This window comes from Phodopus roborovskii, unplaced genomic scaffold (genome assembly GCF_943737965.1).
Source record: "Phodopus roborovskii unplaced genomic scaffold, PHOROB, whole genome shotgun sequence".
NCBI lineage: Eukaryota > Metazoa > Chordata > Mammalia > Rodentia > Cricetidae > Phodopus > Phodopus roborovskii.
Genome location: NW_026126517.1, coordinates 33,712,098 through 33,738,601, shown reverse-complemented (window position 1 = coordinate 33,738,601; position 26,504 = coordinate 33,712,098). Strand labels below are relative to the sequence as shown.

The following is a 26,504-nucleotide window of genomic DNA, read 5'->3' as shown; positions in this document are numbered from 1 at the left end:
CAACTACACCATGAATGCTTTGTTTACAATTACAAAGATTAATAGAAAAAAAAAGTAGTTAGATAGAAAATTTAGGCTTAGTAAAGACCTTTACACCAAATATCACCTGAGTTTGATCCCCTGAACCCACCTGGCGGGAGACAAATAACTCCTGAAAGTTGTTCTTTGACCTTCATGTGCACACGTATACATAACTAAATATTTAAAAAAAAAAAAAAAAAAAAAAGATTTAGTCACACATGGTGGACCATGCCTTTAATCCCAGCACTCTGAAGAGGCAGAGGCTGACAGACCTCTACACATTCAAGACCAGCCTGGTCTCCAAAGCAAGTTCCAGGCCAGAGAAAGCTACATAGTAAGATCCTGACTGAAAAAAACAAAACCAAAAATCTGTAATTGGGCTGTCAAGATAATAAATGTACTTACCACAAGGTCTGAGGAGGAATTCAACCCAGAGAACCAACTCTCAAAAGTTGTCCTCTGATCTCCTCACAGGCACTCTCACATGTACTCATGTACACATACACAAACTATAAAAACCGCATGATGGCATTCACCTGTTCTTTTTTTTTTTTTTTTTCTTCTTCTAAGACAGGTTCTCTCTACATGGCCTTGGCTGTCTTAGAACTCACAGAGATCCGCCTGCCTCTGCCTCTCAAGTGCTGCTATTAAAGGTATGCACCACCACCCCTAGGCCAATTTTTGCGAGTTAAAGCCACCTTGGTCTATATAACAAGTTCCAGGACAGGCAGAACAATATAGTAAGATCCTGACTTAAAAGAGAAAGAAGAGGGCTGGAGAGATGACTCAGCCTTTAAAGGCTAGGCTCACAACCAAGAAAGAGAAAGAGGAGAGGGGGAGGAGGAAGAGGGATGCATAATATACCAGAGTATCAGCATTCACAAAACCTTCACTTCTTCTCTTCAGTATGGTAACACACACAGCCACAGACTACTACATAATAAAATCAGAACCAAAACTTGTCTCTCTGGCTTTGGAGTCCATGTCATCCACCTACAGCACAGTACTAAGTTTCACCTTTGGAAGAGCCTTTTTCCCGAGGGTGCTGAGGAAACAATGGCACCTATCTATCTACCTGAGTGTGGCCGCTTCGTTTTGTCAGCTTCACTCTTGTTTGGTCCAGGCAGGGAACATCTCCATATCGGTTTTTCTCCAGGTTTCCGGGAGACCTGAAGAAAATAAGAGGCAAGTCAAAATAAAGAGAAGTGTGAGGATCAGGAGTTTGAGGTCATTCTTAGCTACATGGAGAATGTCAAGACAGCTAGGACTATACAAGACTCCTTCTGTAAAAATAAATAAAAAAGATAGGGCTGTAGCTCTGTAAAAGAATGATTTGCATATCCTCAACTCTTATTGCTTTTTGCTGTGTACTACTTGGTTCTAAAAAAAATTTATTTAGATGATATTATTGATTAAAAATTAAAAACTTATCTAGACCATCCATATATAATAATAGACTATATTGTTGGAGGGCTGGGGGGGGGTGTAGCTCAGTTGGAATCACTTGCTTACTATGCAGAATACACTGGTTGGATCTTTAGTTACTGCATAAGCTGGATGTACGTACAACTGCCTGTCTATAACTCCAGTTCCAGGAGATATGACACCCTCATACAGATATACACGCAGGCAAAAACCTAATGTACATTAAATAAATCTATCTTTAAAAAGAAATGCCAGGTATACTAATTAAAGGACAGTAAGGAAGCTGAGGAGATGGCTCAGTAGTTGAGAACACTGGCTGTTCTTCCAGAGAACACAGGCTGGATTACTGGCACCTACTAACTGCCAGGACTGTTTCTAGATCCATTCCTTGGGGACCCACTGCTCTCTTCTGACCTCCAAGGGCACTGCCCACACATGGTACACAGAAACACACATATACACAGGCAAAAATAACCATATACACATAATAAATAAAATAATTTTTTTTTTAGTCGGGTGTTGGTGGCACACACATTTAGTCTCAGCACTCGAAAGGCAGAAGCAGGTGTATCTCTGTGAGTTTGAGGCCAGCCTGGTCTACAGAACTAGTTTCAGGACAGGCTCTAAATCAATACAAAGAAAACCGGTCTTAAAATAACAAAATGAAAAATTTAAAGAGCAATAAGTGGGAGACTTATGGTGATAAGGCTGGCTATATTTTAAATATGGTGAGACAAAGACCTACAAAACATGACAAAACTAAATACAAACAACACACACATACACAAAGTAAAACTGGAAAAATCTGGATAAGGTCAGTGACTATCAATATCAACATCCTGGCTGTTATATCTGTTTTGAAAACTATAACTATAGGCAAATTGGCAAGTCTACATATGATCTGCATCATGTCCTTATAAATGCATATACAATTGTCCCAATAAAAATTGTTTGAGGGTTTTTTTTTGAGGGGGGGGTGTTCAAAGCAGGTATTCTCCATGTAGTCTTGGCTATTGGAATATTTACTATGCAGACCAGACTAGCTCTGAACTCATAGAAACCTGCCTGTCTCTGCCTTCTGAGTAGTATGACTAAAGGTGTGCACCACCACCTGGCCAAAGAAAGTTTCTTTAACTTTCATGAGTGTTTGTCTGCATGTGTATGCATCATGTGTATGTCTGATCCCCTGGAATAAGAACCACACACAGTTTGGAGCCAACATGTGGGTGCTAGATATGGAACTCGGGTCCTTACTGCAGCAGCGAGTCCTTTGTAGGAAGAGCCACTGCACATCCCCACAGCCGGTTTGACTCCAGAGTGTTTACACCTAGCTTTAATCTGCTTTTTGTGATTGCTACCCTGTCTCCAGAACCCTGTGTTTGAAGTCTTATCTGAGAGTTTCCTAGGGGTTCAAAACCCTTGGTTTGGGAAAAACCCAGCAAACTATATAGTATTCCTTGATCAAGAATTTGCATTTGGGAGCTGGAGAGATGACTCAGAAGTTAAGAGCACTAGCTGCTCTTCAGAGTTCCTGAGTTCAATTCCCAGCAACCACATGGTGACTCACAACCATCCATTAATGGGATTCGATGCCTTCTTCTGGCATAAAGGCATACATGCAGACACAGCACTCAAACCTAAAAATACACACAAATAAATAAAATTTTTAAAAAGAAAATTTGCATTTGGCATTGTCCCTTTGGGCTACTTAGATAAGGGGTTTTAGTTATGGGAAACTGACTTGCTAAAGGTGCAAATTGAACAACAATAAAAGAGACGGTGGCTAAGGAAGGTTGTCTCAGCCCAGTCTGAGTTCCCCTGTAGCTGGAAAGGCTAAAATCGTCCTTTTGTCTTCTTCCATGGACCAGTGAACTCATACCCATTCCACAATACCTTTTAACTACTGAGGCATTCTCTCTTGCCCCCAAGGATTTATTTTTATTTTATGTGTATGTGTCTATGTGATTACATGCTGTATGTGTATGGGTGCTTGCACATGCCAGAAGAGTATTGGATCCCCTGGAGCTGGAATTATGGGCAGTTATATGTGAGCTGACCCATGTGCGTTCTAGGAACTGACCTGTGATCCTCTGGAAGAGCAGCAAGTGCTTTTAACTGCTAATTCATTTTTCCAAATATATACACACAAACACACAAACTACACAGATATGTATATAAATAAAACAAAACAGACACATATATATCTTATAGAGATATAACACACACACACATACACACACACACACACGAGAGAATTGCCTCTTCTCAGTTACTAACACATCATTTTCCCTCTTCCAAAATTCTATTAGAAGCTGGACATGATGGTGTACACCTTTAATCCCAGCACTCAGGAGGCAGAGGCAGGCAGATCTTTATGAATTCAAGGCCAGCCTGTTGTACAGTGAATTCCAAGACAGCGGGGGCTATGTAAAGAGACCCTGTCTGTTTTAGTGTCTTTTGTATTGCTGTGATAAAAAATTATGACCAAGACAACTTATAAAAGAAAGAGTTTAATTAATTGGGCTTATGTTTCCAGAGGGTTAGAGTCAATGATGGTGGAACAGAGGCAAAGTGGCAGAAACAGCAGAGAGCTCACATGTCAAATGACAAGTAGAGGCAAAGAGACACACTAGCAATAGCAAAGTCTTTTGAAACCTCAAAGCCAACCTCAAACAAGGCCACACTCCCTAACCATTCCCAAACAGATCCACAAACTGGGCACCAATGCCTATGGAGGGCATTCTCAGTCAGATAACCACATTTTCTTAAATAAAATAAAATTAGTTTAAAAACTAAAAATCAGATATTTTAATTAAAATTTTTAAAAACTGCCCAAAGTATCTTTAATTAAAAAATTCTATAGAAGTTTTGAGCAATTATGAACACTCTATAATTTACTTCACAATCCAGAATTCTTAGAAAGATATAGTTTGCTCTGTGTAGATAGTTTTACTAGAACCTGGTTGGAGAAGGAAAGGTCAGGAGCTTTGGTCAGGTTTATGGGTTCTAGATCATCAAGCAAGGGCTCCACAGTTCAATAAAAAGGCAAAACTGTGAAGTTCTTTCATCAAACTAGATTCTAAAATAGCAGGCAGTTTGAATGGTACAAGCAGACAACCAAAACCTACTTGAGGCAATAAGTAACTGCAGGGGCACTTACATCAATCTGTTTGTTTTCTTTGTTTGTTTTTTGTTTTTGGAGACAGGGTTTCACTGTGTAGCCCTGGCTGTCCTGGAACCCTCTCTGTAGGCCAGGCCAGCCTTGAACTTATGGAGATGCACATGTCTCTGCCTCCTGAGTGTTGGGATCAAAGATGTGCATCACCACCACCCACCCTACATCAAAATCTTAAATCCCCCCAAAGTATATTACTTTTCCCTGCTCCCAAGCTGTTTCCTGGATTCCTACTGAGGAAACTGAAGATAGTGATGCACACCCTATCTATCCCAGCATACAGGAAATAGAGGCAGAAATATCACAAGTTCAGGGTCATCCTTGGCTATAGAGCAAGTCTTAGGGCAGCCTGGGCTAGGTGAGACCCTATGGAGTAGGAAAAGAATGAAAAGGGTGGGTGGGAGTAGCTATGGGGAAAGTCATACATGGTAGTTTTTAAGAGAGATTCAGCACTTAGGAGATTACACAGGAGGGTCACCATTTTAGGATAGCCTGAGATACATAGTATGTTCAAGGACACCTATGGGGGGAAACTGTATAAACAGAGATCTTCAGCACATAGAAAAGAGGTTGCTAGAAAAAATAATGTTTCCCCCTCTTAATATATGCCCTGTTTTCCCTTTGTTTCCTCTTCTAAACAGTGCTAAGAATCAAATCCAAGGCCTCACCAATTCCAAACAGAGTTCAACCATAAAACTCAGCCCCAGTGTCTCCTTTTCATTCTTTTACCTTTATTTTATCTATTATTGATGTTATTGTAGGGTGGGAGAAGAAAGAGACAGACTACACAGTGCATTGTGTGCATGTGTGGAAGTCAGAGGACAACTTAGAGAAGTCAGTTTTCTCCTTCTAACATGTGGGTCCCAGGAATCAAACTCATCAGGCTTGACGGCAAGCAACTTCACTGCTGAACCATCCCACTATTCTTTAGCATTCTTGCTTTACTTACTGGCTTCTTTCTCAATGGTCTGCTCAGTTTACTAACTCATTATTTTCCCTCTAACTTTGGCATTTTCTTCACAGACCACTTCTAAACTTAACAAGAATTCTGAGGGGAACTATGGATTCCTAAAACATTTCAGGGAAGGTAAACATCTAACAGCCACATATTATGCACAGAAAAACTAAGGTATAGAGAAGGAAAACAAGTGTCCTTTACAGAAGGAATTTAAACCAAAAGCTCACTGAGACAGCAGGATTAATTTTCAACAAACAGAGCTCACTAGTAGAAGAAAAACAGCTAATTATCATTGTAAAGGGCTGGAGGGATGGTTCAGCAGTTACGAACACTGGTTGTACTAGTAGTGGTTCTTTTCCAGAGAACCCAGGTTCAAACAGCACTCACATGATGGCTCACATTCGTCTCTAACTCCAGCACCCAAGGATCTGATGCCCTCTACCAGCCTCTGTGAGCATTTCAGGCATGGAGTGAACAAACATACATGCAGGCAAAACACTCAGGCATATAAAATACAATAATTTAAAAAATTAAAAATGGTAAGGCTGTATAGGTGTGATGGTGTACTCCTTTAATCAGAGTCAGAGATAGAGGGATCTCTGTTTAGCCACCCTGTTTTGGTTAGTTCCAGGCCAGCCAAGGCTACATACTAGGATCTTGTCTCAAAACAACAACAAAAGTGATTATTTTAAATAAATAAATAAGGTAAAGAACAATTGTGGGAAACACCCAATATCAAATATTGGACTTCACAGATACACAGATACAACTACACTCAAATACACACATAAGAAACACACACTAGGGCTGGGCATTGGTGGCATACGCACTCAGGAGGCAGAGGCAGGCAGATCTCTGTGAGTTCGAGTCCAGCCTAGTCTACAAGAGTTCCAGGACAGGCTCTAAAGCAATTAAAAACAAAACAACAACAACAAAAAAAAAAAAAAAAAAAATACACTCCAAAACAAAAGGTAGAGACATGCTCCATGTTGCATCTGTAGTCATCAAGTCATGAATCAGAGTGATAAACTAGCAAGATGATTTTATGGTAGAATCTGGGTAGAAGCAAAGTCCTAAGTGGTTAAATTCCTAAGAAGCAACTCTTCTTTCTTTCTGTCATGGAATTCTTGTACCCCCTCATGACAAGATCTACCATTTTATTACATTTTGGGCCCTTCTTGCATAGAATTTTCATTTCAAGAAAATATCCAAGCTTACCATAGTGGTACATGCCCATAGTAAGACCAGCACTCCAGAGGCAGAGACAGGAGGACCTCTGTGAGTTGAAGACCAGTCTGGTCTAGAAAGTGAATTTCAAGCCCACCAGGGTTACACTGTTCCAAATGAATGAATGAATGAACGAATGAACTAACAAATCAATAATAAATAAGTGAGTAAGTAAATAAGAAAGAAAAAAGAGGGAAGAAATATATAAAGATATATCCATCATTACAAAGTTTCTCTATTGGTACCAAAGACCACCAGAAGTTTGAAAGCATAAATCATGAACAACAAGCACAAAGCAGAAAGTAACAACTCTAGACAAAACTACTAAAATGACTGTGAAGTTTTTTTTGTGTATGTTAGTACATGTGTGTTGAGTGCACCCGAGTGCAGAAGTATACACGCCTATGAAAGTACATGCAGAAGGCAAAGCAGGATATCAGGTGTCTTCATCTTCATCTGAAATACTTCACCACATTGCCTTGATCATGAGAGCTCAGGATCTGCCTGTGTCTGCCCCAGCAATGATGGCCTTATATCCAAGTGCAGCCATGCCTAGTGTTTTATGTGGGTGCTGGAGATTTGAACTAAAATCCTCATGTTGCAGAGCAAGTGCTCTCACCCACTTAACCATCTCCCTGTGAAGCTTTTTATTTGTTTGTTTGTTTTAAATGTTACCCTGGCTGGCCTAGAGCTCACTATATAGAACAACTCACAAATTCACTTTCACCTATCTTCCAAATACTGGGAATAAAGGCATACACTACCATGTTTGGCCTTCCCGTGAAGCCTCTGAATGCCAGGGAAAGCCTCTATAAAGGAACTGAGGTATTAGAGCAGCTGCAGTCATCACTTGCCAGAAGCACATTGTTAACTGATAGTTGACCCAAACCTCTCCTACTTACATGGAACAATGGAAAGTGCCAACAGGATTCTCACGACGGATGTCTTCATACTCCTCATATATGCCCCGCTTTTGCCTGGTATTAACATAGTCTACCAACTCTTGGATAGTCATGGCATGGGGACCTGGAACATGTACTGAAGCCCAGTCTAAGGCAGGAGGTAGGGAAAACAGGATGATCTCATCGAAGGGATCTGGGTGTCCGTTCACTTGGGGCAGGAACTGGAAATTCCAAGTGGCGAGGTCAATTTTGACGTACCCACCCAGATTTTCTGGAAGGCACTCCCTAGGCAGGTGCTGGGTAACTTCGGATGTCTTTAATATCTGAATCTGTAAAGACACAAAGAGCTACACTGAATACTGGGGCTATAGGTCAGAAAGCATACAGACAAGATAAAAACAAATGGGCTTATATTAGACTTGAAAAACCAGATGAGTGCATACTTGAAATAAACAGAATGAATTTTATCTGCTTTGGATTAAAAATCCTATGAATTCCTCAGATAGTTAAGTTTGAATCCCCAGAATGTCTTTCAACTTCACTCCTAAAATTAGAGTCCATGCTATTTCTCTTCTGAAACAAGAGATAGTGAACAGAGGCTTCATATTGGCAACAAGGCTTTTCAGTGCCATCTCTGTCTGCTACGACTCTTCCTTTTGGAAGCTAAGAATACATAGGTAATGACTTCTTTTGTCAATCCCATACTAACTTGACCTGTTCTAAGTCTCTTAGCTTGTATTTTACTCATGGCTTGGTATGAGTAGCCTCAAAGACTGATTTCTATGAAAGACAAAGCCACCTAGAATTGGTAATCGAGGAAAAACACTAGATAAGTAATCTTATTTGGTTCTGCTATATTGTTTAAATGTTGGGCCAAGATGGCCTGGTTAGTTCTCCTTAAAAATCTCTGTAGCACAGGAATATTATTCCTGGAAGTCTGTCCCCTTGCTGGTGCCTCTTCTTTTTGTTTTTGGTTTTTCTCCTATGTAGCTTTGGAGCCTGTCCTGAAACTCACTCTGTAGACCAGGCTGACATCCAACTCACAGAGATTCTCCTGCTTCTGACTCTCCAGTGCTGGGATTAAAGGTGTGCACCACCACTGCCTGGCTCTGGTGCCTCTTCTTGATTATTTTTTTAAATTGTCACATGCAGATGATGGGAGGCCAGAAGAGGGCACTGGATCCCTGGAATTGCAGTTATAGTGAGGAGCCAACCAACTTGGGTGCCGGAAACCCAGCTAGAGTACATGCTCTTAACCACTAAGACCTCCACTCCAGCTGTCTCCTTTCCTCCTCTACCTCTTAAAGAACCAGGTCATGAGAGATGGAGAGATGTTAAGCAGTTAAGGTGCAGTTCAATTCCTAGCATCCACATGCTTTAACTCCAATCCCAAGGCATCCAGTGCCCTCCTCTGGCTTCTGATGACTCCAGGCACACACAGCTATACATCCATACAGGTAAAGTTGAAAGAAAAAAAAAAAAAAAAAAGAACAGATCTTAGCCAGGCAGGAGTGATTTACACCTTTAATCCCAGCACTTGGGAGGCAGAGGCAGGTGGATCTCTGAGTTCAGGCCAGCTTGGTCTACAAAGCAAGTTCCAAGACAGCCAATATTACATAGAGAAACCCTGTCTAAGGGAAAAGAATAAAAAAGGTAATAATTTTGGACATTTTAAAAATGGAAGCAATAAGAAACTGTTTTAAGCTGGACAAAACAGCCCTACAGACTAGAGCTAGGATATCTGAATCTTCTTCGAATCCCCCAAGACAGCGCCCCTTACCAGCAGGAAGTAGTTTGGAAAGAACAACACCCAAATTCCCAAATATTGTGTATAAATGTTTGTTTTCATTTAATTGGACTTTGTTATATAAAATTAAATAAAAAAATTATATATAAAAAAAAGAAAAAAAAAAAAGAAACTGTTTTAATGAAAAACAATACCCAGAGATGTGCATGGTGGTAGACTCCTACAATCCCACTACTTGTAAGTCTAAGACAGGAAGACTGCCATGAATGTGATGCCTACTAGAACACAGGCCAGCCTCAGGTACAGAATGAAACCTTGTCTCAAATAAGAAAAGGAAGAAAGGGGCTGGAGACATGGCTCAGAGGTTAAAAGCACTGGCTGTTCTTCCAGAGGTTTTGAGTTCAATCCCCACCAATTACATGGTAGTTCACAACCATCTATAATGAGATCTGGCAACACTATACATAGTAAATAAATAAATCTTAGAAAGAGAGAGAAAGAGAGAGAGAAAGGAAGGAAGGAAGGAAGGAAGAAAGACTCTAATAACCAGTAAGAGCTCTCCCCACCACAAAAGGACTTAACAGTACTTTCCAGTAAATAAACCTGCCTGTCTCTCTGGTCTTCTCCGTCCCTCCTTCCCTTTCTCCCTCCCATTCCCCCCCCCCCCCATTGCTGGGACAGACTCAAGGGGCCTTTTATAAGCTAGGCAAATATTCTACTACTAAGCTACATGCTCAGGCCCAGATAAAGCCTAATACCAGCTCAGGTAGCATAATTATATTAAATGCTGGCTTCTGGTCTTGGTTTTGGTTTGGGGTGTTGAAGACTATACCTAGTCCCTTGGATACCCCCAACCTTTAAATACTGTCAAATATTAACAGTGTCTTACACAGCACTAAATTAACTTTGGCAATCATATAATCCTCAAAATACTTCTGGGAGGCTAGACAGTAGTGGCACACACGTTTAATCCCAGCATTCAGAAGGCAGAGGCAAGTGGACCTCTGTGAGTTCTAGGCCAAAGTGACAGCCAGGACAGTTTCACCAAAAAAAAAAAAAAACTGTGGTGGGTGTGGTGCCTGGAGAGATGGCTCAATGCTCAATGGTTGGGAACACTAGCTGTTCTTCCAGAGGACCCAAGTTCAATTCCTAGCACCCACATGGCAGTTTACAGCTGTCTGTAGCTCCAGTTCCAGGGGGTCTGATACCTCACACCAAAGCACATAAAATAAAGTTAAATAAATTATTAAAATAAATTAAAAATAAAACACTTCCGGAACACACTGGTTTAACAGTTTTACTCAAGAATCAAATAGACTGTCGTTTTCTAACCCACAACAAATTTATGGACAGTAAAAGAGTTATTCTGCCCAAGCTAATGACTAAATGGAAAATGTGAGTAAATATAATAAGAGAAGAAGAAAACATTCTGGGAGATAAGCCAGAATTCTTTGAAGACGGAAGACTAACTGGCAAGAGTTCACCAGCAGAGACTAGAATGTATCTATCTACCTCCAATAAGGAAGGGTTGGCTTGCCTTACCCTCTCCCGGACTTTGTCCTTCAAAAGCAGGCTGATGATAGAATAGGGCACTCGGAACCATATGGGTGCTCCTACAATCAGCACCTTCTTCAAACGAGCCGGAAATGCTCCCTGCGGGGAAAATGCATGAGGGGTTAAACCCAACAATACTTGTATGGCCCAAAGTATGGCTTCTTTCCACTCTTCCTCACTCAGTCAGCAGAGGAGCCTGACAGCTTAATTCAGACAAACAGGTAGGTTGAAAGTGATTAAACGAAATAAAGAAATCAGAAGCTAATCTACCTTTAAAATGATGTTATATTCATGTTAACCATACACTTTATGGATCAAAAATTATTCTTTTATAAAATTTTGTATTATTGGTGAGTGGGTGCACAGGCGCCAGTGTCCATATGGAGATTAGTTTCCAGCTTTCAACTCTGTATGGATTCTGGGTATTGAACTCAAGTCACCAGGCTTTCATGGCAACTCCCTTTACCCACTGAGCCAACTAGAAGCCCTGACTTTTCTGTTTATCCTACACATACCACATGCCAGCAAATACATATGCATTCTATAAAAGGACTTATTAAAACTTAGGTTTTAATAAACTGAAGATAAAATAAACATTTTTGCTTATAATCTTCATTCAATTCAATATCAGTGTGTATGTGTTTATGTGTGTGTGTATATATATATGTATGTATATGTATAGTATTTCTATTTTAATCTTTTCTCCACTTGTTTACTTTTTTTTTGGGGGGGGGGTTTGAAGCAGGGTTTCTCTATGTAGCTTTGGAGCCTACCCTGGCATTCATTCTGTAAACCAGGCTGGTCTCAAACTCAGAGAGATCCTCCTGCCTCTGCCTCCCAAGTGCTGGGACTAAAGGTGTGCGCCACCACAGCCCAGCTCACTTGTTTACTTTTTAAACCAATATATACAATCTAGCTTGCAGGTATAACTCAGCTCAGTGACAGTGTATGCTTACAATGCACATGATTTAGGTTTGATACCCAACACCACAAATACATAAGTAAATAAATATGATCTAGGGTGTATAAATATAAATGAGGTCTCAGAAAAGGAAATAGTTTAAACTACTTTTACAGGGAAAAACAAGATAATTTTATGTATACAAGACATAAAGATAGCACATCATTGTTAAGCCACAATGTTTGGTTCCATTCTACTTTTTAACATTGCAGCCTGTCTTGGGAGCAGGGTGCCCATGTAAAAAGAAATGGGGGGGGGGGGTGTTTCTGGAGAAATAGCTCAGAGGTTAAGAGCACTAACTGCTCTTCCAGAAGTCCTGAGTTCAATTCCCAGCAACCACATGGTGGCTCACAACCATCTATAACGAGGCCTAGCGCCCTCTTCTGGCCCACAGACATACACTTTGTTTTGGAATCGATTTTCATTTATTGATACAATTTAATGTCAATTTTGTGAGATGTGTATTTCTCCTCTTGTTTAGGTATTGTGTTTATATAGAAATATAATGTAATACAGATTATAGATAATTACCTATGATAGTCAAAGCTTAGAGTTAAGTTAGTTAGGTTTTTCAAGATACACAGAGATGTATTTGAGATGGATAGGAATTCTTCAAACCTTTCAAAGACCTACAGAATATGACATTTAAAGTGGTTTAGGGTTTTTATGACAGAGAGACATAATTGCTCTTGGCAATACCACCTACACCAGAAAGGAAGATGGACATCGAAGAAATGCATTATGAAGTTTGCTTCCAATATGGCAAGACTAGCCATTTGGACAAGATACTGCTCTTGTCTGGACTGTTTGACTTTGTGATGTATAAACTGGACATACAGGACCCACAGGAAAATGACTCCTGATTCAAGATGGACATTGCTACAGAGATCCTACTTCATGGAAGAGTCTTCGAGACAGTATACAGGACACGGAAAAAAGTAACTGACAAACTGCCAATAAAGAAGACAGTTTAAAGTTTTCTGCTTTACTGGAGAGTCTGTCAGACACACTATGGCCTATGGGCTAAAGATAAAAGATTACAGAAAAACTTCGGGTGACTAAAAAGACAAGATGTCTCTGTCATTTCTAGAGCTTATATACTATCCTTCTGTGGTCTTTGAAGGAGTTGAAGACAGGTAGTTATGGTTATAGCTTTCATTAGTTAGGATTAAAGATTTGTTACTTAGACTTTAGACACACAAAGATAAAATAAAAGATGAAATATTTTCTTCAAATCTTACTAAATGTTAATGGACTATATATTGTTAACTGTGAGTCTTACTTGATAACTGTTGTATAATATATTTTGCTATGTTAAGGTTAAAACCCTTCTTTTTATTTAGACAGAAAAGAGGAGATGATGGGAGAGGTCATTCTGTATGTTTCTCATACTGGTTAATAATAAAGCACTGTTGGCCAATAGGAAAGGAAGATAGGAGGGACTAGGAGACAAGGAGGAAATAGGAAGTAGTAGGGAGGAGTCAAGATGGAGAGTCTGGAGAAAGCAGTAGGCCGCCGGCTCCCCGGTAAGAGAAGTACATAGATCAGCAGAAATGGGTTAATAATTATGGCAGAGCTAGCCGAGAAGAAACAAGTAACAGGGCCAACAGCATTGTATCAAATACAGAGTCTCTGTGTATTATTTGGGGCTAGTGGCACAACAGCAGGACAAGACCGGGCGGCGGCAGGCAGAAAAACCATACTCTTACAACACTGTATACAAAAAAAAAAAAAAAGAAGAAAGAAAGAAAAAGAAATCAGGGGCTACTGAGATGGCTCAGTCAGTAAAGTGCATACCATACAAGTATGGCAGACCTGAGTTCAATCTCCAATACACACACATACAACCCCCGGCATGTGAGCCATGAGGTAGTGGTGTGCACCTTTAATCCAGCATTCAGGAGGCAGAAGCAAGTGGATCTCTGTGAGTTCGAGACCAACCTGGTCTACAAAGCTACTCCCAGGGCAGCCACGGCTATTACACAGACAAACCCTATCTCGAAAAAAACAATAAAAGGAAAAAAAAAAAAAAAAAAAAAACCCGAGGTATGTAATACCAGCATAGGTGAAACAAGACGGATCCTGAGGCTCACTGCTAGCAGCCTGGCCTAATAATCAGTGAGGCCCAAGTCCCTGGGAAAGACCCAGATCTCAAAAACAAGGTCTACATGTCCCAAGAATGGCACCTAGGGCTGATCCCTGGCCTTCCCATATACACACATGAATGCACACATCCAAAATAAATGAATAGTCGCCAATAATTGGCTAAAATAAAGGGCAACTGAAGCTTTAAAACTCCCCTACCCTAATTTTTCTTCCATTTTGAATAAACCTAACTTAATTTCACTTGTGATTCTCTGTCTTTCCAATTAGTCATTGTCTGTCTGTTTTGAGACAGTTTCCCCATGTAGCTCCAGCTGTCCTGGAGCTTTGGCTGAAGACCACTGCCTGGATTTGAACTCACAGAGAGCTGCCTATCTCTGCCTCTGGCTCCAGTTAGTCTTGGGTCTACTAGGATAATTTGGTTCAAATACTTTTTTGTTTTATTATTTTACCTTAGTTGAGGATGGGGTCTTGTCAATAGCCAGGCTGGGTTGGGCTGGTACTCATATGTAGCCCAATCAAGCCTTAAACTTTTGGCAATCTTTCTGCCTTAGTTTCCCAACTAATAATATTACAAACCCACGACAACACATCTTACAAATGCCAAATACATACTCTCAAATGAGCTACACTCCCAGCTCCTGAACATTTATGTTATTTCACTTGAATTTTTTTATTTTTGTTTTCTGAGACATGTAGTCCAGGGTGGTCTTGATCACATGATCCTCCTACCATGAGTGATAAGATTATAAGCATGTGCTTGCTTCCATAGCTGGCTTGCACAATCTATTTTATGTCATTTAATCTTCCCTAGTCATTTTAAATAGTTATACATTGTAATTAAGTTGGTTTTGTGTGTGTGTGTGTGTGTGTGTGTGTGTGTAGTGAGGCTGTTGTTTGAGACATAGTCTCATGTAGCCCATTCTAGTAGTGTAAATGAGATTGGCCCCCATAGGCTCATGTATTTGAATACCTAGTCCCATGTTGGTGGAACTGTTTGGAAGGATTAGGAAATGAAGCCTTGTTAGAGAAGGTGGATTACTGGGGGCAAGCTTTTAAGTTTCAAAAGACTGGTACAATTCCCAGTGTGCTTTCCCTCCGGCTACTGGAACAAGATGTAAGCTCTCAGTTGTTACTACCGACATACTTTTACTCCACCATCATGGATTCTAATCCTGTGAAACCAGAAGCCCAATTAAATGTTTTCTTTTATACATGCTTTGATCATAGTGTTTTGTCACAGCAACAGAAAAAATAAATAAACAAAACTATTCTGGCATAGAACTTGCTATGTAGCCAAAGATGACCTTGAACTTCTAATCCTCGAGTTCCCACCTCCTGATACCAAGTACTTGGAATCAAAAGAAATCCCTTCTGCTACCAGCTGAACTACATCCTCAGTCCTGCCTCAGTATCTTTTAAGATACAAAGTGTAAAAATATCTTTATAGCTGGGGAAGATAGCTCAAGTGGTAATGTGCTTATCCCACAACCACAAGGATTTGAATTCATTTTCTAGAACTAACACAAAATTGCTAATCGTGGTGTCTTGCATTTGTAATCCTAGGGGGTGAGGCAGAACCAGGAGGATCCCTGGGGCATGTTAGACAGCCAGTCTAGTCTAACAGGTAAACTGCAGGTCAATGACAGACTTTGTCTAAAAAAGTGGAGGGCATGCCTGAAGATAATACCTAAGGTTGTCTGCTCTCCTCCATATACACAAGCACACAAGTGCACCTTTACACAAACACAGATACATACATTTACAAAACAAGTCACTAGGCCTAAGATTTAGGAGTAAGAAACTATGAAGCTATGTATATAGGACTTTTACATGTGCATAATTTTACATGAATATTAATAGGCCACATGAACTTACAAGCACTATAAAGTAAAATGCAAAACACATTTCATCCTGAGTTCAGCCAATACATGTCTAGAAAGTCACCAGCCAGATGGCATTTTTCATAGTTGCCATAGGTAGGCATTTATTAATTATTGTTCCACAAAACTCTGGAAAAGAGACACTTATAACTAAGACTTTGCCTGTGACTTTTCATATTCATTATTTCCTTTTTAGTGTTCTAAATTATTTAGTTTGTTATTGTTTTGGTTAGAGTATGTGTAGGAGTGAGTGAGTGAGTATGTTTGTGTGTGTTTGTGTGTGTGTGTGTGTGTGTGTGTGTGTGTGTGTGTGTGTAAGGATCTCACTCTTTATGTACTTTAGGCAGGTCTGAATCTTACTTTGTAGCCAAGGCTAAAGTGTAGAACTCATTATGAAGCCCAGGCTAGCTCAGATCCATGGCATTATTCTTGCCTTAGCTTCCCAAGTGGTTAGATTACCAGTATGAGCCACAAGACCATCTCAAATCTTTCATCTTCACTTTTTTTGTTTTGTTTTTTTGAGACAGGGTTTACAACCACTTTTTGTTCTAAGGAAACAGATATTAATTACAATATGTAAGTGATCTTTTAAATTGAACATGTCTGAAGTTTACATTTTTCCTAAATACGCCCCCCAAAGAATAAAAAGAAAAAAGGAGACTTAAAATTATTTCCCCTTTACAATCTTACCTTTAGCAGGTTTAGGATCTTCTTCCCAAGTTCTAGCTCGAAGTTGGCATAATTCGAACCACACATGTCATAAATAAACACCAATCCATTCCTTTGAGTCTCAAAGCTGTAAACCAATTATTAAACAAACATTTAATTCAATACAAATGTTCCATTCAAAGTTAAGTGAGATCCTTACATGTTTTTAATCTGCACACGCAAAGGTTATTAGAATTATGATCATCATCATTTGAGGGGTGCCACAGCAACTGTGGGGATCAGAAAATAATTTTCAAGAGTCTGCCTCCTCTTTTCCTTCCACCATGAGATGATCCAGAGATTAAGGTCAGGTCCTCGGGTTTGTATGGAAAGTGCTTTGAGATAGTCAGCCAGCTTGCCAGGCCAGAAATGAATTATTTGATTATACTATTTCTAGATAGCAAGTTTTTACATTTACTTGCTCCAATTTTCTTCAAAGAATGTTTCATGCAGCCCAGGCCAGCTTTGAACTCACTATGTAACTCAGGCTTACCTCAAACTCAAAGCAATCCTCCCGAGTCACTCTCTTCAGTGCTAGGACTATGGGTATGAGCCACCTCAAGGTGATTATTTTGTGTCCTCATCTTTGCAGTGTGCCCTGCAAGGCCCCATACTGCCCTGCTTCCTCAAAATCTATGAAATACTGACTCATAGTTAACATTTAAAAATCTCAAATCCTGCCAGGTGGTGTGGCACAGGGCTATAATCCCAGCACTTGGGAGGCAGAGGCAGCTGTATCTCTGTGTGTTCAAAGCTAGTCAGGTCTACAGAGCCAGTGCCAGGACAGGCTCCAAAGCTACACAGAGAAACCCTGACTCAAAAAACAAAACAAAACAAACAAAAAAGTATCCACAAGCTTCAAAGAATCATTAAAGGTTGAAGGGCTGAGAAACTTCAAACTGCTGGTTAGGGAATACAAAACTACTGATGTTACTGATCCTCACTCAGCCTCAGCTGCTTCTCCTTTTCAGGGTGGCAGCTTATGCAAGGTTTTCAAGTTATCCCACACTAAGCAGCAGCTAAAAGCTTTAAAAGTGCGGGGCAGTAGTGGTGCACACCTTTGATCCCAGCAGTCAGGAGGCAGACAGATCTCTGTGAGTTGGAGACCAGCCTGTAAGGGCTAGTTTCAGGACAGCCTCCAAAGCCACAGAGAAACCTGTCTGGTGGGGAGGGAGGTGGACTTTAAAAGTAACAAATAAGACAGTACCTAGTTAACTATTCCGAGAGCCCCACCTCAGGCAACTTCTTTGCTACTCTCAATCTGTAAATCCATAATCTAGGCCAGGTAAAGCTATATGAAACCCTGTCTCAAAACAAAAGAAGCATCAGGCAGTGGTGACGCCTTTAAGCCTTTAATCCCAGCAGTTGGAAGGCAGGGGCAGGTAGATCACTGAGTTCAAGGCTAGCCTGGTCTTCAGAGGGAATTCTAGGATAGCCAGAGCTACATAGAGAAAACTTGCCTCAAAAAAAAGAAGAAAAAACAATAAAACAAAAAACAAAGCCAGCCTTTGGTATCACAAACCTTTAATCATAGCACTCGGGAGGCAGAGGTGGGCGGATCTATGTGACTTTAAGGCCAGCCTGGTCTACAGAGTGAGTTTCCAAAACAATACAGAGAAACCTTGTCTCCAAAAACCAAAACCAAAAAACACAGGCAGTGGTGGTGAATCTTTAGTCTCTAGCACTCAAAAGGGAGAGGCAGGAGGAACTCTGAGTTCCAGGACAGCCAAGGCTACACAGAGAAAAACCTGTCTTGAAAAACTAAACCAAATCAAAATACCAACAAAAAACAAACTGTTTTGGAACTCTCTATGCAGCTCAAGTTATCCTCAAACTCAAGCTCCTACCACCTCAGTCTTTAAGGTGCTACCATGTCTAATCCCCATAGGCTGTGGTCAAAGTTTTTGTTTTGTTTTGCTTTGTTTGAGACAGTCTCGTCTCATAGCCTAAGCTGGCCTCAAAATCATAGCATGTCCCTAACCACAGAGGTCAGAGAGATGGTGTCAGATTCCCCAGGAACTGGAGCTACCAATGGTTGTTGGTAATAGTAACCCAGTCCTCTGAATGATTAGCTAGCACTCATAACTCTTGAACCATCTCCCAGCAACCCACTCCCTGGCCCCCTACCTTTTTGAGGCAATCACCATATAGCTCCAGATAGCCTAGAACTCACTATGTATACCAAGTTGGCCTCAAACTTACAAAGACCCACCAGCCTTTGCCTCCAGAATACTGATGAAAGGCCTGCACCATTTCTGTAGCACTGGGAACACAGGGTAGTAGGCAAATTGGCAAGCACTCCACCACTGAACCTATAACACTAGCTCCCAAACTAATTTATTTGGTTTTGTTTAGTTTTTATCAAGACAGATTTTCTCTATGTAGGCTTGGCTGGCCTAGAACTTACTATGTAGACCTAGAAAACCTCACATTTGTGGTGATCCTCCTGCCTCTGATTCCTGGGTGCTAAGATTGCAGAAACCACTAGGCCTGGCTTGGTTTTTGTTTACTTGGTTGATTGCTTGATTTGGTTTGTTTGTTTTTTTTGTTTTGGTTTTGGCTTTTCAAGACAGGTTTCTCTGTATAGCCTGGCTATCCTTGAACTAGCTCTGCAAACCAGGCTGACCTTGAAATCACAGAGGTCTGCCTAGGCCTGGCTTGTTTTATCTTTGTTTTTCCATACTAGAGAAAGAACCTGGAGGCATCTTCCACATGTTAGGCATGTACAAGCTACTCCTGTACATCCCCAGGTTATCCCAGAGGTCTTTTGAGTTTTTTTTTTTTAAAATATGTTTTGCCTGCATGTGTATCTGTGCACAACAGGCATGCCTAGTGCCCACAAAAGCTAGAAGAGGCCACTGGATGTACTAGGACTAGAATTATAGATGGTTATTAGCCACCATTTGGGTGCTGGGAATTGAACCTGGGAGCTCTAGGAGAGCATCCAGAGTTCTTAACTTCTGAGCCATTTCTTCAACCCCCAGAGTTTTAGTATGAACAAAACCAACAAACAGATGACCTGGACCTGGTAATACAGGCCTATACTCTCTGCTAACTAATATGCTAAAGCAGGATAGTAAATTCATATTGGGACTGAGCTATAGAGTAATTTTAAGCCTAATCTGCGCAACTAAGTCAGACTGTATCTCAAAGTTAAAGGCTAATTAAAAAAAAAAAAAAAAAGAGGGGTTAGGATATAGCCTAATGATGAAGCTCATGCTTTAGCATATGGATGCTTTATATTAACACACACACAAAAGGAATCAACAGAGTTCCTTTCCTCCTCACTCTCTTCAAATAACTCTTTCTCAGTGTCTTAACAACTCTTAGGAGTTGTCTTTTTCAGCGTCTGTTAATCCTAAAATAGGCAAGGTGAGGCAAACAAAGAGCATGCAGCATCCTGATGAGACTAGAAGTAAACACTCAAAAACAGGAGGGCCTTTCTACTCCAGACAGTGACTTGGTGAAATCACTTCCAACTGTCACTTTCCTAATGGTGTAAATACCTACAGGACAATCTCAGTGCTCACCTGTCCACAGCTCTGTCTAGCAAGTAAAACAAGGCCTGAAGTACCACGTGTTGGACGGACTTGTGAGGATGATGTAGCCTGGCAGTGAAAAGGGCAATGGAGGCTCCAGTTGGGTCTCGAACATTCTAAAGCAAATAAACAAAAATATTTAGAAATCAAATTTTAAAAAAAGACAAAAAAAAAAAAAAAAAAAAAAAAAAAAAACACAGCCTTCTTTATACTTATTTTTCTGGGTTAAGATTTGACACATGAAAAGAGAGAATAGCTACTAACAGAACATCCTTGATTTGTACCCATTCTTCCATAAAGGGAGAAATGACGTCATTACCCATGCCTGATTCTCTCAGCATTTCCTTGAACCATATTCTTGTGGTTAAAAAAAAAAAAACAAAAACAAAAACAAAACAAAAAAAAACACGTTTTCTTCACCCGAAGAGCAATCTAAAGATAATTCTGCACCAGCTTTACATCTCTATAAATGGAGAGTTTCCATTAAGTCAGGATATGTCCTGACACATTATTAACCCTTCCCAAGATGTTGACCAAGACCTTCAATAGATAAATGGAAAAAAATTTTAAGTCTATTGCTCCATAACTCAATAATTCAACTATTATTAATAACTAGTAATTATTATTAGAATAATTAATAACAAAATGCAATGATTAGGAACCAAGGCACAAAAATCCAAATAGGACAACAGCTACAATAAGAAGTAACAAAGCACAAGACTAATTCTAAAGACTCACCAAGATGGTAAATTTTCCACTGAGGATCTCAGAACGGAGAGGTTCTTCATGAGGTTTCAGCTTCACAATGCCTTCCTTCCTTCTTGTTTCCTACAAAGGAAACAACAAAGACTTGAATTAATATGAAAATACATTATATCCAAGGACAACTTTAGGTAGCCATTAAATTTCATAGCTAAGGGACATTAGAAATCAACTAAATGAATTGTGAATTCCTCTGTAACATGCCCTACCTAGCATTCCAGGGCAGCTAACTGTTATCAAAAATTACAGTCCAAAGCTAACTTATATATCAGAACCATCTATTTTGATGCCTCCAACAGTCACCTATAGTTTGGTTTTTTAGAAATCTCTACTTCTAGTGTAGATTTCTTTTCTGTACCTCACACTTAGATTCTAGCTGCTTACCAGACATGTCTATGTGAATATCCCAAAGGAATGGACAAACTAAACTTATGTCCCTCTTTCTACATGAACCCACCCCACTTCATGTCCCCTAAATTAATGAATACCAGCATTAATCTTGACTCACAGTCCCGACCCAGAATACCCAACTCCTTTTAAGCAGCTCCTACCCATTGAATTCTAGAACTTGTCCACTTTTCTCCTTCTCCCCTGACATTATGTGCTTAATAATACTGCCATTATCTCTCCTTGCAAGCATAACAGTCTTCAAACTGATCTTTCCTGCTCCAGGACAATAGTTGACATACACTCTCCAAAAACTACTGTGTTAAAATCTTTCTGAAATGCAAAGTAAAAAAAACTATCTATCATGTTGCTTATATCATTAATGGATTTATCTGTGCTCTTACCATGCCTTGACATTCTGGCTTAACTAAATTTTACATTTCAGCACTGGGCATCTGAACTTACTGTTTCTTGTAGTTTGGGCTGTAAAGCTTTAACAGCTGAGCTACCTCTCCAGCCCATACTTACTGCTTTCTTTACCATACTTCACTGGTGCTTGATTCCTACACATCCTTTAGGTGTTTGGAGGAGGAAGATGTTTTGTTTTGTTTTGGTTTGGTTTGGTTTTAAACAAGGTGTCACTATGTAGCCTCCCCCCCCCCGCCCCAGCCTATACCTCACTACATAAAACAGTCTTGGCCTGGAACTCACAGAAATCAACTGCCTCTGCCTCCTGAATGCTAGGATTAAAGGAGCCACTATGTCCAGCTAGAAGTTATTTCTTTAGGAATGCTTTCTTTGCTTAATTAAATGTTCTTCTATAGTACTACTATCTTATCAGAACATTTCTGTAATTTTTTGTTTACTCTCTCTTCTAAGTAGCAATCACAGCACTATTAATACTGTAGCTATGTAGCCGGGCATGGTGGTACATGCCTTTAGTTCCAGCACTCAGGAGGCAGAAGGCAGATCTCTGAGAGTTTGAGGCCAGCTTGGTCTACCCAGAAAATTCCAAGACAACTAGGGCTGTAACACAGAGAAACCCTGTCACAAAAAAAAAAAAAAAAAAAAAAAAAAAAAAAAAAGAGAAGGAATATCTCTTCAAAGGAATTATTTTCTAACCACAGAGTAACATAACATATACCATTTCTATCAAACATGCTACTATCAAAAAAAAAAAAAAAAAAAAAAAAAAAAAAAAAAGCATAACACAAAAACCAGTCTGGAACTCCCTTTAAAAAATTATAGCTGGTGATGGTACAGGCCTTTAATCTGAGCATTCAGGAGGCAGGGGTAGGCAGCTCTCTACAAGACCAGCCTAGTCTACAGACCAAGTAACAGGACAGCCAAGGCTATACAGAGAAACTATGTCTTGGGGTGAGGGGAAGCAAAACTTCATGAAGGGACTGGAGAGCTGGCTCAGTAGCTGAAAGCACCCATGTTCTCACAGACAGATGACCATGACTCCATCCCCAGATCTCCATATGTCAGCACACAACTTTCCGTAACTCTAGGACTTGGGGAGCACCAACGACCTCTTCTGACCTCCAAGGGCACCAGTTATACACAGGTATGCACATGGTGCATATACATACTCACACATATTAAACAACAAAGTAACTTTTTAAAAAATTGTAAAAGGTTGATGTACATGTGTTTGCATAAAAACACTACTAAGGCTGGACAGTAGTGGTCCATGCCTTTAATCCCAGAACTCAGGAGACAGAGGCAGGGAAATCTCTTGAGTTTGAGGCCAGCCTGGCCTACAGATTAAGTTTCAGGATACATAGAAAACTTGTCTCAAAAAACAAAACCAAACAAACAAACAAGATACTTGTAAGAATAAGAATAGAAACTAATATAGCTGTCTTTCCCCCCCCCCAAAGAGCTATGTGCACCCCCCCTTCTTGAATGGCTCTCTAAACTCAGCATTTATCATAATGGCAGCTTTTCTAAAATTTCAAAGGACCTTAAACACCTGTGAAGTGACCAATTGGTTAGCCAGGAGGAAGAGAAGAGAGTAAGGACTCAAACTCCAAGAAGAAGCTGTCACAGGATGGCATCCAATTATTTCCTTAGCCTTAAGCATTGTAGAATGCTAGTCTACAAGCAAACTCTGGATACATAAGTAATGTTTCCAGGAACTGGCCAGCCCAACCTCAGCTCTCACATAGCTGGTGGATACTGATCCACTTTTAACAGGTATGATAGGGAACAAGAAAAATCAATGTGTGTATAGTACATCAGAAAGAACAGCAATACTTAGCTCAACCATCACAGAGCTGTCTATCCCTGATCCACGTACTCTGTAGGCGTGAAACAGCTCTATGGCGCGGAGCACATCAAACTTCCTGGCCATGAGGAACTTGACAGCCACGTTCCAAGACAGTGGAGAAACATTGTACTGAACTGTCCACTTGTTGATCTCCTCAAGGAACTGCTTGGTAGCCTGTTTTAACAAACAAAGTGGGAATAATTAGTAAAAAGAGAACATATTTTGAAAACATGAAAGAAACAAGCAGGCAAAAATTTTTATTTGTTCCTCAAACAAGACTCAGGTACATATCAAGTTTTAGGTCAGTCTGGGTGACATGAGACCCTGTCTCAAAAAGAGGTGGAGAAGGGCAGCAGGAAAAGGCACCTGCCACTAGTTCAATTGGCAGGTCCCTGCAAATTGTTCTCTGACCTCCACATGCACGAATGTATACACATGCACACACACAAATAAATAAATAAAAAGAATTTTAATTTTTAATTTAAAAAATATTTTAAAAGGGTTACAATTCGTGTAATTTTATTCTTTATATGTTAGGCCAGAAAGTAGAGTCAGTTCAGAAAGAGGAAACAGATTTGGAATAATGAAAAAATAATGAGAAATAACCCCTTCTAGTAATTGGGATTTGTACATTCTGCCAGTAGCCCTGGCTTTAGCCAAAACAGCTATTTCTTCATTTTATTTAAATTGAGATTTTTGCGCATGTATATTTTGACTGGCTAAAAAAAAATACTGCATTGTGATTCTGTTCTATCCATTTAGAAACTTTTCTTAGTGATTAGTTCAGAAAATGATGAAGTTTCTGAATTTTAACTATACTCTATTACCAATCAATTAACTCACAGCTATAATGTATCTACTCAGCAGGGCATAGTAACACATGCCTTTAATCCCAGCACTCAGGAGGCAGAGGCAGGAGGTTCTTTGTGAGTTCAAGGCCAGCCTGATCTTAAGACAGCTTAAGAGCTCAATGGCAGGGAAAGGGGAAAGGAAGGAAGGAAAAGGAGACTTTGGTATAGTTGTGCATATCCATAATCTCTGCATTTGGGGAGGGGAAACAGGAGGATGGGGAGTTTGAAGTCATCCTCTGCTCATAGAAGTCAAGGCTGGGCCATATGAGACCCTATCAAACAAACAAAAAGAAAGTAAGGAGGAAAGGCTAAGGGCAATGGCCTACTTCACAGATTTGGCAATAATGCACCCCTGCAAATCCAATCCAAATTGCTACACACTGTTTAAACAACTATCAAACTAGAATCCCAGGAGGGTCAGCATGCCTTACAACACAGCAACCAATTCATCACCAATTTTCTAGGAAAGCACATAGGACCTTTACAAACCAGGGGAAAGTCCAAGGCCTGTAGCAGTTGAGTTTTAGAGCCTTGTAACTGAGGCAATGTAACTTATACCACTATGAAAAGAGAAGCAGAAAAACTAACCAAACACAGGGCATAAAAAGAGTCAAGAAACAGACCACCAAGAAAAGCTTTCAGAAGATCACACTGTTCCACACCCAGCTCAAGTCAGACCACAGAATTGAGTCTCAGAGAAGACAACGGAACAAATTTAGAATGCTCCCCAAGAAAACCATTTGTATTCCATCTGTAGAGTGAGTGACCAACATCAGAATGAGGAAAGAAGGAAGAAAAGCAGCCACAGATGCCCAAACAAAGCCCCTGTCAGGCAGGAAGGCCACAAATGGGATTTTTTTGGGGGGTGGGGTGAATCTATCACCTTTTACCTTTTCTTGAAAGGCTTTCACTGTGTAGCTATGGCAGGACTGGAACTCACCATGTAAAACAGACTGGCATGGAACTCACAGCGATGATCCTATGTTGCATCCCAAATGCTGGGTTAAAGGCATGTGCAACCATGCCAGCTCGGTTTAAAAAGATTTTTTTTTTTCCTGAGACAGTTTCTCTGTGTAGCTTTGCAACCTGTCCTGGAACTCACTCTGCAGACTAGACTGGACTGGAACTCAGAGATCCACTTGCTTCTGCCTCCTAGCACTGAGATCAAAGGTGTGCGCCCCCACCACCCTGCAGCAAATCACCTTTTAGATCTACTCTAGTAATGGATTTCTGATATTGTTTGTAAATGAAACACTAGAGTAAGAGAATACACTTTTCTTATTGCTTAGCTGAGAGAACATATCTCAAACATTGTAATAGAAAGGTGAAATCTGAGTGATCAGAAGAGGATATGATCAAGACATACCCAGTAGGTAAATCATGCTCAAGAGCTTGTTAGGTGAGACTGTGGAGATGAAAACCAATTATCTACTCATCCCGGATAAGTAACCAACCATAGATGAAAGTGACAATTACACAAAGTTCAATTTGGAAAACCACTGAGTTTATTGGGATTAGTCTCAGGAACAGGAACAATTAACTTAAAGGCAACTGCATCACCTATATCCTTAGTGATGACAATGGAAAGTTACATACCTAGAGCTCTCTGTATAACTTGCAGGCAGCTCTAACAACTGTTCTTATTTCTATAAAGGGAAAACACTGGAGGAGTGAGGATAGGGTTGGGGGTATCCTGTATATCTTATTAGTTTCAGGAACTTCTTGAGACTTGTGAGTTGTTTACTTCCTGAGTCTCATCAATCTCTTCTCCTTCCTGAAAAAAATGTTTCAACTTAGTACTTAGAACTCTTGGAACTTCCTAACCTTTAGGGAACTTCCCTCTAGACCAGTGTGGTCCTCAACCATCCTAATGCTGTTATCCTTTAATACAATCCCTTATGTTATGATAAACCCAACCACAAGATTATTTCATTGCTATTTCATAACTGTAATTTTGCTACTGTTAGCTGGGCTGTAGTGGCGCACACCTTTAATTCCAGCACTTGAGAGACAAAGGCAGGCAGAT

The 26,504-nt window shown here is 40.1% G+C and overlaps 1 protein-coding gene across 1 annotated transcript in view; it reads right to left on the bottom strand.

The window, feature by feature from the left end:
• The window catches only part of Ptpn9 (protein tyrosine phosphatase non-receptor type 9), a 71,974-nt gene that overhangs the window by 16,030 nt on the left and 29,440 nt on the right, over window positions 1-26,504 (bottom strand). The window contains exons 2-8 of the mRNA XM_051197530.1: window positions 23,658-23,801; window positions 20,942-21,031; window positions 20,195-20,319; window positions 16,647-16,752; window positions 10,998-11,108; window positions 7,709-8,037; window positions 1,097-1,190 (exon numbers count right to left, since the gene is read on the bottom strand). Coding sequence (XP_051053487.1) covers window positions 1,097-1,190; window positions 7,709-8,037; window positions 10,998-11,108; window positions 16,647-16,752; window positions 20,195-20,319; window positions 20,942-21,031; window positions 23,658-23,801 — 999 coding nt within the window. The remainder of the gene's footprint in view (window positions 1-1,096; window positions 1,191-7,708; window positions 8,038-10,997; window positions 11,109-16,646; window positions 16,753-20,194; window positions 20,320-20,941; window positions 21,032-23,657; window positions 23,802-26,504) is intronic.